An 18,885-nucleotide genomic window follows, 5' to 3' on the forward strand; every position below is an offset into this window, starting at 1 on the left:
ACATTCTGCATGATATTTATACTTTAAATACAATTGGAAAGTAACGGTGTTTCCGCTGATAGATCAAAAACTGGACTAATAAGTACAACTTGTTTTCCTTTCTTTACAAGGGAGCCAAAGTCAAGAGAGTTCTACAGACTCGGCATTAACAGGAAACAGTCTTCTTCATTTCCCATTAAAGCGCGGTCGCTCATGTCTATTCACCTTTCAATTGGCCCCTTTTTCTCCGTGATAGTAGACAAATTCAACGCATGACTGATCGATAACGAGATATTGCTCTAGCAGGGAATTTGAGCTTTACATCGGCTGACACCCTTGTCGCAGCATGGAGTATACGTGCCGTGGTTGAACAATTATTGCCTATAAGTGAGCTTTTTGAGATGCAAAAACCTCATCGATGGAGCTCATGGGCATAAATTATCCGAGTCAAAGGAAAGATGACTCAGAGCAAACTACCTAGTCATGACCGGGAAGAAATTTAAAACCGCCTGGGGCATGGAGCAACATCCCAGTGATAAAAGCGCGAGAAGGGATCAGCAGAGGTCTGAAAGTTTAAATTAATACACAGCTCTAATGTGCCCACTTAGCTAGATATTAGTTAAAATTAGAAAGTTAAAACCGGAATCCTGGGGAAGTGCCTGTGGACGAAATTAGTCCATCACCTACTGGTCATCCTGTCGCTATAGCCTTAGGTCTGTCTGAGATCTTTCAAGCAACCCTATAGACAAATAATTCCGGATGGAGAATAAACAGGAAATATTGGAAATATTTGAGATTAATGCAAGGTAAATCCAAATACAGCAATCCTTATATAGAATGAAGGATCCAGACAACCAGTAAGACCTAGCTGAGCCCTAAGCAAATGTGGACCACGATCATAAGACTGGGACATGCTCACGACAGAATTATTAGGGTATTGGTATTAAAGGGGGGCGCCCCCGCAGGCGTCCAAGCATTTAGGCCGCCAGATAGGCCCGTTGTGCCCTCAGACCGGGCTAGAGGGCGTCCAGAATGCCGCCCCTCCTATAGAAGGCCAGCAACTCTTTTAGCCCAATACCGTGCACTGAATCCGGATCCATCAGGGCCTTTTCGAAGACTCCAAATCTTGCCCCTGTCAAAGCAGGGCACTCGGCGAGCAGATGATACGGGCTCTCCTCCCCTTCCATGCACCACCTGCACTCTGGGTCGTCTTCAATGCTTAGCAAGCAAAGATGCCTCCTAACCCTGCAATGTCCTGTGTAAGCCCCTGTTAGTGCTCTATTACTCCCTTCTGGTCAGTCCAAGCAGCTCCCTAGTCCGAGGGATGGCGGACCCATCCATCATAAGCCTCGCTTGCCTCATTCCCGGAGCAAGCCGACCACTGCCAGTTCTCTCACCCAGGATTCGAGAGCTCACCGACTCCCCGACGCTTACTGCAGCTATTGAAACCCTACGGGAACTGCCCTTTCTACAGATACCCAGAAGAGGCCAACTGAACAAGCTATGGAGTCACTTGCAATAAACGGTTATAAACCACAGTATTGTATAGAACTTTTCAAATGTAATGCCTAAGATATCCATGACAAATCTGATAAATAAGACTGCAGTGTTAAAACATTCTATCAAGGAAGTTATACCTTGTTAGGGCTGGAAAGTCAATCGGAAAACCTTCCCTGATATGGTTGAACACTGCAATTTTTCTAATTGGATTTTTATAGTAAAAAACAACTTTCAGAGAATGTAAATTTTATTACATTAAATAATAAATTCTATATAATAAAGTATACATATATATAAGACAATTACATATTAAGGCAGTAAATAGGATCTAGGTGACATGGTAATGTTGCAAAGGGCGGGAGGCGAAGTATCTACAGTGGTTTCTATTTTTGGATCAGATTTCTTAAACAGCTTTAAAATTTCATTCAAAATAAAATGAGAAACTCTAATTAAGGCAATGTGAGCAGTGTACTGCAGCACCAGGGCGCCAAATCCTTTGTATAATCCGGCTCTACCTTCCTGAGCTAAACATTTTCGATAGCAGTCTACAGGTCCAGAATAGTTTGTCAAGATAGGCAGCACTGACCTTCCATTATCCAAATTGTCGACTATAGTTCTAGTGCCCTTTGATATAACAAATTTAATAATAACCCTATTAACTGAAAATATGAGATTTACCTGTAAATGTAGCCTATGAACAATTGTTTCACATGGATAAAATATCGCATCACTTGCAAAATTAGCTAATAAATAAGCAAACAAGTTCACATTCCCCACATCGCCACCATGGGACTCTTTCTGTTTGTTATTATTAGTTAACTGGAGGAAGCGAACTGCAGTGGCTTTCGCTATTTTAGAGAATAAATATTTAGTTACACCAAGTGTTGCCGTAGGGACTATCAGAGCCCAAATTGGTAGCATTCTTGCTTTTGTTGGAGCTCCCCAATTTAGTAATCTGGCAAATCCCTCTCGAAATACATCTAATATAGCTGGTTTTTCACTTGCTATTTCACTTTGTACAGTTTCCACTAGTGAAGCTGAGTAAAAAGGAGTTACTATGACGAAAGTAAGGCTAAAATATAAATTTATAGGCTCTATGATGAGAAATTGTTAACACACATTACCATTTCAACAGAATATGGTTAAAAAATTGTTTTAACGAACTATGCACATTTATTTCCCTGAAAAGGAACATTAACATTAGAGATGAACATCTGAGAATTGCTTGCATATTACTTTGGCCAATAAGTCAACTTCAAAATTATATCTTCAACTCCTAGTTGCATTCCACGAACTAAAAGGACTGAACCTAATCCTTTCCAAAGAGTTGTTAGTCCTTGATGTTGATGTAAGTGATAAATAGTGGGTATGAGAGTGATAGGTAGCAAATGATACCTCGCAGAATTGTTATGCACCTTTAAACACAATTACCTTAATTGGATTATAGGCAAAAACAGAGTTCCCATCAATTTGAGAAATTAAGATTCCCCGAGTTTTATTCATGTTCCCTGATTTGCAGGTGACATTGTTCAGACACTCGCCCATAAGTAAAATAGAAAAGAACATTCTTTTATTATAAGCTTTCCCCCATCTAACAACATAATTTTAAGTTCTGATGTAAAAAGTAGTTAAAAATAAATTCTCTCAAGGATGACGTGAGTTTCATATTTTTCTTAAATTTCTCACCATGATAAAATAAAAAATGATTTTCCACCAAAATTAAGTGACACCGCGAGTAACGAAATTATACAAAAAAAAGTGAGAAATTAAAGAAAATAAATAAAATTTCTGTATTTCTGCCTCAAGTTATTAGAAATACCAGACTTTTAGTGCCAATAACGAAAACCCCATGACTTTCAGGGATACCTTTTAGGAGTATCCTAACTTTTACATGCTGTTGAGAACTCTGAAGAATGAATAAATATATTTACTTGACATTGTCTCCTTAATACTAAGAACGGGTGACTAAGCATATTTTCAGCTACAAGACTTATCAAGCTCACTCCAGACCACACATACTCCTTAACATTAGCTTCTGCAACCAAAGGTTGAACCTGTAGGTGTATATACCTATGTGTTACTGTGGCGCAAATTTGAAATTACCTTCATGGCTATGATACCTTCTAAGGTCGGGATACTGTACCAAACGTTCACGATTCGTTGGGTGATCATCGTGTGCTGAAAGTCTGCTCGTTATATCCGGAATATCAAAGTAGTTGTTGTGTAATGGAAGATGCCCGGATCCCTCTATACATTGTTCTGCCATCGCTCGTCTGTAGGAAGCTTCATAAGAAATTGTTTATTATAACTAGGACATATAGTTAAAGGCTTTGTTTCCTTTAAATAACTACGCAAAATTTTTCATAAATATTTATCTGCCACAATTTTAAGACCCAAGGATAACTTTTTGGTTAAAATGTGTCACCGCCGAAAACACTATACCGGTGGTTTAATGCCTATAGGTGTGAGTGTACATGAGTGTTATTTACGATTTAGCAGTGAAATCCTACCTCCAAAAAATGGAACCTTTTTCCTTTAACAAAGTAATAACTCCTCCAATAAAACCAACCCAGTTTTTTCGCCTTTTCCCCAACACTAACCACAAATTCACAGTTTCCGAAGGTAGGCAACCCACTGAACTATCAACATTTTATTTGGAATAATCTGTGAAATAGTGGGTATGAGAGTGATAGGTAGCAAATGATATCTTGCGATTTTCTTTCACGCCGACAAAATTGCTGTAGCTGGTTAGTTTTGGTTAGCAAGACAGGACCCTAAACAATGAACACCTCCCATTTTCAGATAAAATTAAAAACTCTTAAAGAATCAATAAAGTTGTAGATACTTTTTGATCAGAAATTTCTTTCGCTGTCACCCCTTGCATAGCACTTCTACAATACTTGGGAAGTTGAAATGGAATTAAAATTCAGTGAAAATTAAAAGGAAATTTAATTACACAATCGTTGCTATCACACATATCACACGGTGTACAATGCTCTTTTTCTGATAATTCCAATGTATCCTATATAACAATACACCGCTATTAATATGAGCAAGTATATTAAATTTGTTTGTATTTCTTCACTGCTGGATGCGAAGTCATAGTTTTCCAAAATTTGTGCTCCGTTTTCGAAACAAGGCAATTCTTCCGCAGCGGTACAGTTTTCTGAAGCGGTAAAATAAAAATAACAATTCTGGTTTCCCAATCCAAGGAAACAGCTTAGGCATTACCTATTTTTGTAATTTTACCCCAAAACGCAATACACACTGATTCGTAGCTCATATAAAACGGCGAAAAATATTTAACTATCGAAAAGAACTTTGGCAATGTGTCGAGTCGGATCCACATCCCTGACAGAGTGAGACATAAAAGTTCAAATGGAACACTTATTAGATTAATGGTATCGATCGATGGAAACAGCGCCGATAAACACAAACCTAAAAAAGAAATTTACACTAGATAATATTTAAGTAGGTAAGCACTATACTAACCCAAAGCACTACCTCCTATAGACGTAATTACCAATATTAAAAAAATGTCCAGGAATAACTGAAAGCCATTTAAAAACGGTAAAAATATGAAGTATATGCCTAAAAATCCCAACGTGTTTAAAAGGCAAAAGGGGACCTAGAACACTTGTTTTCAAAAACGCGCATATTCCAGTCTACACGTTACTTACGAGTGAAAGTAATTTCGACAAGAAATATGGGAAAGGCGAATATAAATTCTTTTCTTGAGTAAAAATTTGAACTTCCTTTGGAAATGTATATATGACGTAATACATTTGATCGAAAACCAGTTCGGAAACGATCAGCAACAACGCACCCTGAATGCTCTGAATACTGCCCGTTTTGCCAATACTCACATATGTATAAGACATTCCTATAATGCAAGCAGTTAGCTAAAATTAGTCATTACAATTGTTTTATAGTTAAAATATAAAACTGGCCGGCACCATAATTAGGAGAAATGTGTTCATATGAATGCCGATATTTCCTTTCATATCGATCAGAGTGCGCCATATCAACCATCCCAATTCCAAGAAAAAATTTTGCTTATGCTGCCTGCAAAGATATTCAATGAATTCAGAAATTTCTTTATTGATTTTAAATACTTGTGTTTAAGCAGCAAACCGTTATATCCTTTTCCGGCAAAGTCGTATTTGACGGCGTATTCAGTCCTGTACGCCTCTCTCAATAACTCAATTCTTCTTTCGTCACCAGGCACTCTAATGGCCAAAGACTTAATGTAAAAGTCAGCGGGATTAAAGGAACCGGGGCAAACCAGGCCTTGCCTAAAGGAGCATTAACATTTATCCGCCTTATGTATAAATTTTGCGAAACTTACGATTCAAAAAATAATTTGGCGTTATCTTTCGTACCCTGAAATACCAGTCCGCCGTTGGCGGAAAGCAAAATGATATTGTCAAACAGATCGAATAATTGCGACGACGGTTGATGAACAGTCATAAAAACAATTTTTCCGCTGCTAGCTATAGTTTCCAAAAGTCGTACTATTGAGATTGCGTTGAAGCTATCTAGGCCTGATATGGGTTCGTCGCAAAATAAAAAGTACGGATCTGGCAATAACTGAAATTGCAATTTTCGTATGCTTATCCTCTTCTTATTCTCGTGTTAAACTTACTTTCGCCGCTAGAGATAGTTTCCTTTTTTCACCTCCCGATAGGTGCTCTATCCTCATGTATTTTTGGCCTTCCAAGCCTAAAGTTCGTAAAAGTCGATTTATAGCTAACACTCGCTCGTTTTTTGTCGCTTTGAGGGACATGGCCGCTACGAATTTGAGGTGCTCGTAGACCGTGAAGGTTTCCAGAAATAAATCGTTTTGCTGCATATATTCCGAATTGGTTCGCATCGTTTTTTCAGTTATAATCTTGTCGTTCAGTTTAAGTAAACCAGTTTTTCCTAAGTTTTGTTGCCTGTACCAAACTGTCATGTACGTGTTTGTTTTACCTACCTATTTTTTGTCCAGAGAGAATACTGAGTAGGGTTGTCTTTCCGCATCCGCTGAAATACGAAAACAAAATCTTATTGAAAATTATAAGGCAATGTACGAATTAATACCTCGAACCCATTATGGCTATGAGATTATTCGAAGTCGCCACGCCAGACACTGCAACAATTTGGTAATTTTCTTTAGCAAATTAACTTGTTGCCACTGCTGGTGATTGATAATTGAATTCGAATTTTAACCCCTCTAACTCTAACTTGACTTACCCCCATCTAAAATTGTTTTTCGTTTGTTGATCGTGTTCCAAAACGTCTTAGTTTTCTCCACCACCGTGTAACTGATATTTTCCCAACTGAATACGAACTGTGTCTAATAATGTGTAAAAGAATAGAGTGTTGATGATTTGAACCACCCTTCAACTTACCATCTTGACTTATTCTCTAAACACCATTATAGAAGGAGTAGCTAGCGACCAAACGCGTTTTATTTTTTAAATTCGACAAATTTCTTTCCAAGATTATTATCTTATCGCATTCGTTAAATAAAGTTAACACAGAAAACGGCGAGTGGCGCGAAATAAAAGTAAGCAAACACCGGCCATTAAAATACGTATTTAAATAATTGAAAATGTTTATTTTTTCTCAAAGTGATAAACAATACATAATATATCGGATTTTTGCTGGGCTCATTAAAAATTTCCAGATATTCACGAACAACAAATCAAATAATACCACCTATATATTATCTTATAGAAATTAAAAATAATAGTACTTATTCGTTATAACGAAAAAGAAGCCGCCAAAATTATTCGATTCATCAACATGAACAAAATTTTCTCCCGTTCGCTTGCGTGGAATCCTTGGTTAGGGAAAACTGGTCGCCCTTTCTCACGTCGTTGTTTATAACATTGTCGAATTCCAAAATCTAAAACGTAATAGTCAATATTTGAAGATCGTTTCGACAATTTCGCATTATGCTTATACTTTTTCTACGAGTGACTTCGCTGCCTCATCAATATTAATGTTATCTCTGGCCGATGTTTCGAACCATGCCGTAAATCCATTTTCTGCGCAATAATCGTCCATTTTACCCGGGTTGGTGATGATACCCTCCTCCTGTTGATCACACTGGAACACGATAGCGTTTATATATAGGATGTTTCAAAAAACATCCGGCTAGGTAGTTTCGGAAATATTAACTTTCCAACAGTGACATGTTAAATATTTTTTCAAATTTATTAGTATTGTCAAAGAGATGACCACTAATTTTTTGCAATTTTTGTTATTTACTTTCAATAAGCCAAGAACAGTACAACTTTTTGACTCGTGAGGTTTTTGGACCCTTTGACCACAATAGTACAAAATTGACACAAAAAAAATGTCATTGAGTACCTTATTAGCCAGAAGGACGCATGGTATTGGAGCTCCGTTGGGCAGCTGAACTTTGGAGTCTAAATCGGATTTCCAATTAGTGACAGATTCGAAAGTGTTCCTTCGCGTCACGTCGAATACTATAAATGCTCCTACCGCTTCTTTGTAGTAGACACGAGTCATATTGCCGTATCTTTCTTGACCTAATTAAGACATAATTAAGTATATGGTCAAGTACGTACGTGGACACGACAATTTACCGGCTATATCCCAAAGCTGAAGCCGTATAAGTGTGTTTTCATCCCAGTGAAGAACTTTTAAAGCGAAATCAACACCGATTGTGGCCCTGTAGTGTTGCGTGAAAAATCGGTGAACGTAACGTTTGATAATGGACGTTTTCCCGGTGCCCAGATCGCCGATAACCAGAATTTTGTATAAATGATCCTTTGGTTTGCTCGACGACTGATTTGCATTTGACTGAAACAATTTCAATTAATTGATACCCAGTCGTATGTTTTTTTTTCGATTTAATTCCAATGTTAAAGAGACTATAAAGATATTCTAGATCAAGTTAGTAATACCTACACCTCAGGGGAAAAAGTATTAAATTCAGATATCGATTTACGGAACCTTGCAAGGCATATTTCGTTTCACACAGGTATTATTGAACACTTTTTGGATTGGATATAAACGCCGATAAAAATGGCGATGAAAATACATTTTCCGAATATTTATCAAAAATTACCCTGGCTATTTAAGTGGGGTCAACGTCTGCAACGAAATAAATAAATGCGATTGTTCATGTCAATAGTTCGGCTGTAATATAAATGGCTTTTTTTTTTAACGATAAGTGGAGTTTCGTTGTAATTACTATATTTCCAGTGCGTGTCGGTGCGGATTGATTTGCACGCGTAGTGCAAAATATACACAACAGATTTAAATAAAAGATTCGTTACCATAACAGCAGCATTAGCGGAAGCGGGATCGAGGATGAGTTCCCCGTATGCGGGCATAGTTTTCAAATTATCCAACGATTTTGTACGTTCCGGTAAAACTTTCTTATCAGGATTCGAAAAAAAGTCGGTGTTTTCAACGGCGATCGCACTTTGCGTAGACGGCAACCTTAAACCGTCCTGGTCGAGCCTCTCTGAACTTTTCCAGGTTTCTTTTAAATTGGCTTCGGAAGCCGACTTAGTCAGGACGAAATTTTCAACCCCTTCGGGCGTCTGCCGTTCCGTAGGATCCGAATCTTCGACGGACGAAGTAGCGGGCAGCGGAAACTGCGGTATATCCGACGCAGTATCCGGATGATTATTTCCCGACGGATTTTTCGATTTTAATTTCAGTTTTTTAATCAACGACGCGGCACGCTTAAGTTTTACACTTTTCGGCGATTTCGGCGGCAATACGACTTTCTTGACGCGTTTGCTGCTCACATCTTCTTGTTCGTTTTTCATTTTATAGTTATAAAGCCGGCCTCTTACTGCATCGCGAACGAGTACCGTGTTCACCGTAAACTGAATCGCTTTGGTTTCACATGACAATACAATATTAATTTAATTAACTCTAATAGTGGGGACGGGGATCGTCCAAAGAGGGCTAGTATTGAAAGTTACTCATATTATTATTTTGTAACAAGATTATATTCTTAAAGGTATACGGTAGGAACGAATATTGGCGGTTTCATCAATTCCCCGTAGCTTTTTACTACTCTGTTCCGTTTACGGGGGTTTCTTATTAACATTAACGACAAGTCAACCCAGGGATGATTTCAAAACGTTACCCACGCTAAATCTAACCGCCTGGTTGTCGTAGAGGCAATAAAAATCCTATTTATTCAACGCTAAGGGAAATAGTTATTCAAATTAAAGTTTGGAAAAAATTCCATCATTTTTTATTCTGCCGCCATGCTTTCAGGTAGCCGTACCCACCGCACGGAACTTCCATAAATTTCATTATGTGAATGATATTTAAACACGAATAAATATTTACATAGCCAAACAAACGGTATCTGGTGCCACCTTAATTTCATCCAAATACGAGCAAGGTTAAAAAAAATATAATTAGAAATATATCTACCGTCGTTTTATTTCCCATATCCCTGCGACCGTTGGTGGGGTTTTTCAGTTCTTTTTGGGACAGCGATTCGACAGAAGACGTGCGTAATACCGACCAAGGACTTTCGGACGTTTTTAAATTAACACCATTCAACGACAAATATCTGTCCCTTCGCCTATTTCTTTCTCTGCGTGTTCTTCGGCTTAATCTTCTGACGTCGTCTAACATTATTTTAAAACTAACGCTGCGTATTTACTCACGTTGCCGGGCCAAAAAAAAGATAAATCCCGAATCTGCTTAACCTTTATTTATCTCGTCCATAAAATTTTGTGTATGGATAAATCGGCTCGAAATCTATTGGCGAAATTAATTATGGTTTTCTTTCATTAAAACGATTGTAGTTTTTAAACCCGTAAAATATATAACTAGTGAACATTAAGTACTTACCATTTCCAAGCAATACGACTCGTGCTCTGGATGTTATTAAAAACATTTGTTGACAAAAGTATCACGGAAACATTCGGTTTGTTTTTATGATACAGGGGTTTCTCTTATACTCGAAAGATTTCATCGAAATCAAAGAAAAATATACATTTCTTCGTTTCAGTTTCGTAAAGTTTATCTACAACTCACTCTTAAACGCTTCTGACTGATAACGCTGTGTTTGTGATAAAGTATTAACAACGATTTACGTTTATTTTTCTACTATCATCGAAGTATATGCATTATTCACGGCACTGAGAATTTTTTAATATGGGAACCCTTACAAGCGGACTTCGGTTCACTTTTTGTCTATAACTTTCACTGATCGCTTGGAATAGTAACAAATTCGGTTGCCGATTTTGCCAATCTAACTGTGAATCAACGTGAAAGGTCTCGTTCTATATTATAAACATTACCTCTATATATACATACATACATATGTATTATAATCGTAAAAAATCTTTATTTTACTTTTATGTTTGGGAAATTATTAATTTAAGCTAAAAGTTAATTACAACCTTAGATAATACAATTTTGATTGTAATTCTTATTTGGGTTTTTAACCCTCGCTTATATCTGATAGTAGCAGGAAAGCAGCACTTCCAACAGAAATATAAATTTGAATAAGTAAAATAAGGAAGTTATTTTTATTTCATAAATTGAAAATATCTTTTAAGTTCTTCATAGTTTGACAATTACACTGCTGTTTAGACCTGATAGGAGAATTGTGCGGGCTGAACATTAATCAACCAATTTTATTTATGGTTCACGCCACTAAGTATGCAACATTAAATGTGTTTTAAGTTCATTCTCCTGGATGGATAAACGAACGAACGAACGAACGTTAGCAATCAATAATGTGAGATGTCTCTATGACTTTGGTGTAAACCTGGGTGAAATGAAAAATATGCCTCCTGAACAACGTTTATAAATATTTTGAGTTTTTCCATATTTTCTCGCAATTTCTGTTAAAAAATCAATTTTCAAATTTTCTCTCAAACTATCGCTCAAGGTCCCGCAAAATTGCATCGGTAACTTACCAAACTTCATCATCTATGGTATGCCATTGACATTTATAACTGGGGGCCATGTAAATTTATCTGTGGAATTTAAAGTTTAAACATGTCTGCTGGAGACGAAGATCTACCGCATTATTTGCGTAAACGAATAGAAAAAAATCGACTAAAAGCAGTTGCTCTGAAAAACACCAAGCTAGTATGCCATCCGTACTTTAAAGGGTAAGGTTTTCGAGAATCCGATCTGAATAGATACAGAATTATAAAATGTTTTAGAGATGTGTCCAGTGTCAATAAAACAACAATAACCGTGGGAAATACGAAATTCAAAGATACAGGGGGAGGATTTTTGTTGGAAGAACATGAAAATGAACCTGAAGAATCGGTAAATAACTTAATGTGGCAAAATTTATATTATATTTAATTAATTTATTTAGGAGTATCCTTTGGTACAAGCAGAAGCGCCAATAATTGAACCGGATCGTCCAGAATGTGTAGAATGCGCAAAACCATTTGCTACATCATGGCTTTTTGAACAATTTGATTGTAGATGCTGCGATGAATGCAAGTAGGTACTGAGTATTTTTGCGTTTTGATCTTATTATATTGTGCTTCATAAAACTAGAGAACAGGAAAAGTACAAGTTTATAACAAAAACAGAAGCAAAAACAAAGTATCTCTTGCAAGACTGTGATTTTGATAAAAGAGAGCCTCCATTAAAGTGCATCAAACGTAAAAATCCACACAATGTTCGTTGGGGAGAGATGAAACTCTATCTTGAAATTCAAGTGGAAGCAAGGGCTATCGAAATTTGGGGAACCGAAGAGAAAATCGAAGAAGAAAAGGAACGAAGGGAAGAAAAGAAGGTCCAAGCAAAAATGAAGAAGCATAATAAACAGTTGAAGGAATTACGGATGAATATGAGAAGTAGTTTGTATGATAAATCCTCTGGAAGATCTCACTCTCATGAATTTGGACCCGAGAGCTACAATGAGCAGGAAGATACTTACACCAGATGCTGTACCACTTGTCCCTATGAGGAAACCTTTGAAAAAATTTGAATTGTTTTCCAAATAAGGTTTACGTTAATTAATAAATTGATTTTTATTTACAAGTTCTATTATAAAAATATCTAAATCTTACACCAATTATACATCACAGTAGAATTGCTGCATGATGTTGGAATTTCCTAATTTGACAACACAAATTTGCTCACCAACTTTTAACAATTCATAATAACCTGAGTTTTGCAATGAACTAATACAATTTTAATTCTACATGTTGTCCTGACAAGGTGGTAGCAACACATTTTGGTTGCGGTCAATTTGCGGCAACACCGTAGTGGACCTGTTGTGCCTCAAATGGCTTTTTACCAAGTGGCCTGCAGTTAACGCCGACATCAAAGAAAGCTCTCCTGCCAAAACCGTCGCGCATACAATTTTCGCCAGTTGACAAGCGTTGGCGCCAGGTTCTGATAAGTTGGAACCTTTCACTCCGAGCATTTCTAGGCAAGCGCTTTGAGCCGGTAACATGGTACCCCCTCCTAAAGTACCTGTCCAAGAAATATATTGCAAAATTTATAAATGAAAAAGAATATATAAGTAAGTTAAGCTTACATCATAGACGAGTACGGATGATCTTTATAATCCAATCAATAGGTAACACAATATACGAAATAATAAGTAAGAGAACAAACCTATTTCTATTGAGGGCATGGTACAAGAGATATACAAATCGTCTCCAGCTGGTCCCCAATGTTCCATGAGAGTCATGCAGTTACTGCTTCCGACGTTTTGGGCAGGATCTTGCCCGGTCGCTATGAAAATGGCGGTAACAATGTTCGCGGCGTGGGCGTTAAATCCTCCTATACTGCCCGCCATCGCCGATCCCACCATGTTTTTGGAATTGTTCACATCGACCAAGGCAGCAACGTTGGTTTTTAATACTGAGGATACGACTCGAGATGGGACAACGGCTTCGCAAACTACCGATTTACCTCGACCTTCAATCCTAGCAACAGATAACAACCAATTAATGCGATGCGCCCATGGGTAAAAATGATTACCTACCAGTTTATCGCGGCTGGTTTTTTATCGGTGCAAAAGTTTCCACTAAGGCTTAAAATTTCCATATCCGGAAACTCCTTCTGAACACGTTTTAGAGAATATTCGGTACCTTTTGAGAGCATGTTCATTCCCATCGCGTCACCCGTTTTGGCGACGAATCTTATGAATAAAAATCTTCCCGCTATCCTTGTCGTTATTCTAGTGAGCCTAGCGAATCGACTACTGGAATCGAAAGTGGTTTTAAGTTTTTCAAAATTCTCCGCCTGTTCCATCCATTTCAGGGCTTTACTGCGACACAGACACACACATCAATATAACAGCGATGCACTTACTGTAAAACCGAAATGGTTACCTTGCTCGAAGTATAGATGGAAATCGCACTACCGGACCTCTGGTCATTCCATCCCCGACCACGGTGCTCGTTACGCCACACTCCTTAAGAGCCCTACAACCCCTGTTGGTACTCGCCACGAGGCATCCCTCGGTTGTAGCTAGGGGAACATAAAGTTCTTTCCCATCTAGAATAAGCGGTCCCGCATATCCGACAGGCATCGGTATGTAACCGATCACATTTTCGCAACAAGCGCCCATTACTTTTGAATAGTCATAATTTTTGTATGGTAAATCTTCCAAGATTTGCGGCAATTTAATGAGATCCCCTCCTAATATAGTCCTTCGGATTCCGACCCCTCTTACAGGATCGTCCACCGCCTTTTCAATCTGATAGGAAGCAATGTATTTGTTTTTAATCAGCAAAATTATTTCCTCATCTGACAGTTCCGTGGCTCCTAAATCGAGATCATTATATATCTTTAAACAATCCTCAAGGCTTCTGCAGACTTTTGAAATCAAAACCGAGTCGGAGGAGCGATCGCTGGCCACTTCTACGGCGGAAATCGTTTGCACCTCTTTGTCTTGAAGTGTTGTCTCTGAATTGGGAAATGTTTTACCTTTGCGCCATTCGGAAGTAATGCGTTTACCTTCGGATATAATAAAGTCCAACGGCGCCATTTGGGACGATTTCCTGACATTTGCCGACTTCTCAGACATATAACGAGCGTGCAAATGATCCGGAGCGTCTTCTTCGGTTTCGAACAGTATGAACTTTATTATCAGCGCCGTCAAAAGGATTAGTATTACGATGTGGTCAGCGCCGAGCGTCATCCACCTCAAACATTCCAAACCTATGAGATGTAGTAAGGAACCAAAGGCAAAAGTAATAGCTTCATCTTTATGTCTTTTTTGATTAGAAAATTGAAATGTATATTTAATTATATATGTATATGTAATTAAGCTGGATTTTTGAAATCTAATCTCGGTAAGGGTGAGCCGATTTGTGCAGGTCGGACGCGTAAATATTTCACAAACCACGTAATACTGACGTCAATAGGATAATTTAAATTTGTATTTCGTCTTCGTCGACGAACATAAACGGACGATGTTGAGAAGTACGCTATTAACAGTTTTTGTGTTAGTGTCCGACCTTAAGAATTGTCGACTTTAACATAATAATTAAAGAAAACGAGATTCCCTTTCCTAAACGCATTATTGTAAATATATTCACCTTAATAAATATCCATGAATGAAACTGGCATGTTCTGTACCGTTTTGTGTTCGTTCCACTATAGACGCGATTTTGTTCACTGCGCCCTCACCCAACGGCCACCGACTGAAAAGTGTTTTAGACATCATTTTATGTATGTACGGATTTCAAACAATCTTTGGAAGCCACCAACAAAAATAACTTAAATAAAGGAAAGACCTTGGAAATATTTAAAGACGTTATTTTAAGTTTGAATGATATTTAAATTTTCCTTCTTACCTATGGACGTGAACTAACATCAATCCAGCAGACATAATCAGTTTTACGCGTTGAACTACTGGATTCGCCTTCGCGTTTTCTTCTTCTTTGAATAGAACGATGAGAGACTCTTTAGTTTGCTCGCGCGTTGAGTGAGACAACTGAAAACGTTTGAGCCGCCGAGTTATAATATTTAAGATTTCTGTTAAATTGAAAAAACAAGTGCTAACGCATAAACAAATATTCTCCGCGATTTCCGCGTTGATGTGTTTATTGTTCCATACTTGATGGCTTAAATTAAAGTCTAAATTTGTTTTTGGTTGCCTCACGGGGTGATGAAAAATTGCGAGTACCAGAGGTGAAAGTCCTCCGTACGCACAGACAAACATTTCTTGAACGAATGTAGTTCCCATATTAGAAAAAGTTGCTTAATATGTATATGAAATTTTTATTAGAAATTTATATTGTTCAATTGGTTACTTATTGGTACGATAACGAAAGCCAGCGAGTTTCACCGGAATCGCCCTTTCAACCCAAATTACCTCTAATATCAGCGAAAGGCAAGCCGGATAAAACGTCATAAATACCACATAATTAACCACTACTGACAAACAAGCAAACCATGCTAACATCTCTAACCTCTGGACTCCTACAACAACGAAATCATTTTTGAATGACGAATGAATGAAAGGTATGAGAGACCCGATATTACCTGAGAGTGTCCCAACACCTATTACTAGTGTTTCGACAACGGTGTCGAGAGTTATGGCAGGTCCCAAGACCGCAAGGCCCTTGGCTATATTAGTCCTAGCTTCTTTTTGGTTCGAAGCGTTTAAAGCGGTTTGAGCCAGTGTGGCGGCTTTGCTTAGATCTATCAGCAACAAAAAGAAAAAAAGCGCGTCCCTAAAATTGGTACCAATCAACATTTTCATTTCGTCGCGTAAAATTGCTTACTTAAGATCGCTTACGTGTATCCTTAGTAAATTGAGAGAGGTCGATGTGAATATAAAGCTCGAGAATACAGTAAACAAACCAGCAATACCTGAAAAAAATCGCCTGTATTGTGGTTTTTAATTAACTCATAGGAAAGCAAGTGAAAGTCAATCAAGGTCATTGTCTCGATATATGTAATATGCGTATGAATTCCCGTACGATCTCTGACTGCGGAGAAAGTTGTAATCCATATCAGTAAGGGCTTGCATCTATATAATATTACTCTTGTTGTTGTTACGTATTTAAAAAGTTTGATGGATCGTGTAGCTAAATAAAAATTAAACAATTCCAATCATCTTACCGAGTACATATTTCGATCCAAGTTTATGTAATTTTCGAAACTGATAGTAGCAATACAAGACCGCAACGCAACGCACTAAAGTCATTGCTATCAAATCGACGGCGTTATATTCTGCCTAAAACCATAGAAAGCGATTCTTATGACATAATTGCTGCCAAACATTGCTATCAAATTTGGCTCATTCCATCATCAAAAATAATATGCACAACTCGAGAACAAAATATGTACAATATGCCTCTGTTAAGCTAGGGTTACTTGACTCACCTCATGTATGCATCCCGTACATAATTTGAAACCAGAAGGCTTTGAAAGGGGAACGGGGTTTTGTTGATCGAGGGTTAACATGCACACCGTCAATGTAACAGTAGCTACTATTACTTCCCAGGGATGCGTGGCACAGAATTCACCATGTGCTCGAAACAAATTCGCCATACTTACACTTAAGTGAACCTGGAAGAAAAAAAAAGCCATATTCTCCTCTTTATTTCTTGAAATATATTAGATAGTTACTTATGATTGAAGTCCAGCTCCAGAAATTTGGCTGACAACATTAACGAGCTCATATAAGTCTTAATAATTAATTTACCCTATCATAATTGTCGCCATTAATCTAGGATTTTTAAGAGAAATCTTTTTTTTCTACACATTAATAGTTATCAACAATTAATTACAACGATTAAGTGAACTAAACGCGTTAGTTATCTTTTACAAACGGACGGAGTAAATTCATCAAAATATTGATTCCAGGAAAAGTTACTCCATTATTAGTACTTAAAATTTTCCAAAAATTAAGCCTCAACCGACTGACACACTTCACCCAGAATGACATTTTAAATTCCTAATCATTAGAAAATCCTGGTTCATGAACTTTTGTGGTCTTTTTTTTTATAGTAACTTTCATATTCTACTATACGCGCATTTAATTCACGAAAATTTGCGCGCTAGTATTACAGATATGTCAGGGACTTAACAGCGAAGAAGATAATTATATAGATGTAAGACTAGGTATATCTGTCAAGGTTGTTAGGCTTTCACTGCATTGGGAACAATTAAAAATACAATTGCAGCATACCGTTTCCACATTCAACGAATGTGATTACTTAATTGCCTTTTACCAAAACATTTTATATCTTTTTTTTTTATTTATGGCCCTAATTCATTTGTTAATGTGTCCTTCTAATGGATATAGAGGTCGATCAAAGCTCACCGATTGGTTTAAAACTCGTTGCCACACGGAATAATGCTGAATTGAATTTCGTTGTATTTTCCAATTGGAAATGAAAGTGTATGTAAGGTCATGAAAAACAATAAAAAAGTTACGCATATATATATATATATATATATATATATATATATATATATATATATATATATATATATATATATATATATATATATATATATATATATATATATATATATATATATATATATGACGCAATCTTACCAAACGACGAAATCTATTTCAATGCTTGGGGAATACATTAAGCCAAAATTATAATTTAGAAATCGTCATTTAATTATATTATCCTCCTATTGAACACTATTAAAACTGGGGAATTCCTAAAGAGTAAATAAACCTTCACTGCAGAAACCCATTGATTCGACGAAAATTTAAATACACGTGTTTATGCTATTTATAATCGACTATTTATACGAAGAAAATTATTTCCAGAAATCATATATCGCATACAAATTTGCCCTTATCTCAAACTCTCATTTATTCTGGAAATCAAAATATTTTATTTAAATAGCCGCGGATTTTTAGAATAAAGCACACTTTAGAAATCTAAACTTTTATAATTTGAACCATAGAATTAAAATACAACCAATATGACTTACCTTTGTAACGGTAGAGGTTTCACACGAAAAGCAAAAACTGCAATTCTCAAAGCTAGAACATCAAACCGCGATCACTATAACCGACTGAAATAAACGAAAGAGTGCGATGGTACGATCGATGGATGGATGTATTTCGATTGGTTTCGATAAGTTGGACTGGGTTAAGGCATGTACGCGTGCGGAGCGTTTGTCTGTTAAAATACATTCCTGAAATAGTGCTTTAATAGCGCTCATTTTAAATAAAACACTCAAGTAATACTACGCTGTTTTTGCTCTGGGTTTCAAGGTAACGCATCAAATTTTGAAGTCTCTACGACGACTTTGATATTAACGTACGTTAGTTTTGGTTAGTCCGTTAGCGCTGATATTATTACCACCAGTAGATAGGGGGAATTTATTTGAAGGAAAATGATCGACGACTTGTTCTTTATATTTAACTTTGCCTTTCGCAGTTATAGGGGAGAACTTTGTCAAAGAAGGTTGTCAAGTTTTAAATAACAATTTTAC

At 37.1% G+C, this 18,885-nt stretch overlaps 5 protein-coding genes across 16 annotated transcripts; 1 reads left to right on the forward strand and 4 right to left on the reverse strand.

Annotated features, from left to right (window-relative positions):
* Positions 1-136: 136 nt before the first annotated feature.
* LOC132695643 (mitochondrial outer membrane protein SLC25A46) lies at positions 137-4,106 on the reverse strand. 8 transcript variants are annotated; one of them, XM_060660028.1, is made up of 6 exons: positions 3,990-4,095; positions 3,583-3,752; positions 3,411-3,533; positions 2,716-2,894; positions 2,604-2,660; positions 139-2,551 (listed from the first exon to the last, which is right to left on the reverse strand). In XM_060660028.1, the coding sequence occupies exons 2-6, from the start codon at positions 3,649-3,651 to the stop codon at positions 1,789-1,791; spliced, it is 1,191 nt and encodes a 396-aa protein (XP_060516011.1). In that variant the 5' UTR covers positions 3,652-3,752; positions 3,990-4,095; the 3' UTR covers positions 139-1,788. The 8 variants fall into 8 exon arrangements, with proteins under 8 accessions (XP_060516012.1, XP_060516011.1, XP_060516005.1 ...); XM_060660022.1 differs by having other exon boundaries at positions 140-2,551; positions 3,411-3,514; positions 3,583-3,762; positions 3,990-4,106; XM_060660025.1 differs by having other exon boundaries at positions 140-2,551; positions 3,583-3,762; positions 3,990-4,106.
* Positions 4,107-4,446: 340 nt separating this feature from the next.
* LOC132695527 (protein brown-like) lies at positions 4,447-6,936 on the reverse strand. Its single transcript, XM_060659826.1, has 12 exons — positions 6,873-6,936; positions 6,715-6,817; positions 6,562-6,610; positions 6,455-6,504; positions 6,125-6,402; positions 5,828-6,069; positions 5,595-5,774; positions 5,436-5,544; positions 5,160-5,381; positions 4,972-5,107; positions 4,711-4,917; positions 4,447-4,645 (listed from the first exon to the last, which is right to left on the reverse strand). Exons 1-12 carry the CDS (start codon positions 6,873-6,875, stop codon positions 4,458-4,460), a joined length of 1,767 nt encoding a protein of 588 aa, XP_060515809.1. The 5' UTR covers positions 6,876-6,936; the 3' UTR covers positions 4,447-4,457.
* Positions 6,937-7,094: 158 nt separating this feature from the next.
* On the reverse strand, positions 7,095-10,671 carry LOC132708738 (ras-related protein Rab-32). 3 transcript variants are annotated; one of them, XM_060681287.1, is made up of 5 exons: positions 9,898-10,119; positions 8,079-8,295; positions 7,840-8,021; positions 7,432-7,575; positions 7,095-7,372 (listed from the first exon to the last, which is right to left on the reverse strand). In XM_060681287.1, exons 1-5 carry the CDS (start codon positions 10,102-10,104, stop codon positions 7,265-7,267), a joined length of 858 nt encoding a protein of 285 aa, XP_060537270.1. In that variant the 5' UTR covers positions 10,105-10,119; the 3' UTR covers positions 7,095-7,264. The 3 variants fall into 3 exon arrangements, with proteins under 3 accessions (XP_060537270.1, XP_060537269.1, XP_060537271.1); XM_060681286.1 differs by lacking the exon at positions 9,898-10,119 and adding an exon at positions 8,775-9,313; XM_060681288.1 differs by lacking the exon at positions 9,898-10,119 and adding an exon at positions 10,324-10,671 and having other exon boundaries at positions 7,097-7,372.
* A 784-nt stretch (positions 10,672-11,455) lies between these two features.
* On the forward strand, positions 11,456-12,439 carry LOC132708815 (DNA repair protein complementing XP-A cells homolog). Its single transcript, XM_060681409.1, has 4 exons — positions 11,456-11,597; positions 11,652-11,760; positions 11,813-11,943; positions 12,001-12,439. The coding sequence occupies exons 1-4, from the start codon at positions 11,482-11,484 to the stop codon at positions 12,434-12,436; spliced, it is 792 nt and encodes a 263-aa protein (XP_060537392.1). The 5' UTR covers positions 11,456-11,481; the 3' UTR covers positions 12,437-12,439.
* Positions 12,440-12,636: 197 nt separating this feature from the next.
* LOC132708813 (3-hydroxy-3-methylglutaryl-coenzyme A reductase) lies at positions 12,637-18,813 on the reverse strand. Of its 3 annotated transcripts, XM_060681408.1 has the most exons (13): positions 18,379-18,810; positions 16,801-16,986; positions 16,537-16,651; positions 16,197-16,284; positions 15,955-16,145; positions 15,785-15,891; positions 15,264-15,403; positions 15,006-15,110; positions 14,422-14,609; positions 13,794-14,370; positions 13,445-13,729; positions 13,072-13,385; positions 12,637-12,927 (listed from the first exon to the last, which is right to left on the reverse strand). In XM_060681408.1, the coding sequence occupies exons 2-13, from the start codon at positions 16,966-16,968 to the stop codon at positions 12,650-12,652; spliced, it is 2,556 nt and encodes an 851-aa protein (XP_060537391.1). In that variant the 5' UTR covers positions 16,969-16,986; positions 18,379-18,810; the 3' UTR covers positions 12,637-12,649. The 3 variants fall into 3 exon arrangements, with proteins under 3 accessions (XP_060537391.1, XP_060537389.1, XP_060537390.1); XM_060681406.1 differs by having other exon boundaries at positions 13,794-14,609; positions 18,379-18,813; XM_060681407.1 differs by lacking the exon at positions 18,379-18,810 and adding an exon at positions 17,047-17,319 and having other exon boundaries at positions 13,794-14,609.
* Positions 18,814-18,885: the final 72 nt, after the last annotated feature.

Source organism: Cylas formicarius, unplaced genomic scaffold (genome assembly GCF_029955315.1).
Source record: "Cylas formicarius isolate icCylForm1 unplaced genomic scaffold, icCylForm1.1 PGA_scaffold_12__32_contigs__length_19106922, whole genome shotgun sequence".
Classification (NCBI taxonomy): Eukaryota; Metazoa; Arthropoda; class Insecta; order Coleoptera; family Brentidae; genus Cylas; species Cylas formicarius.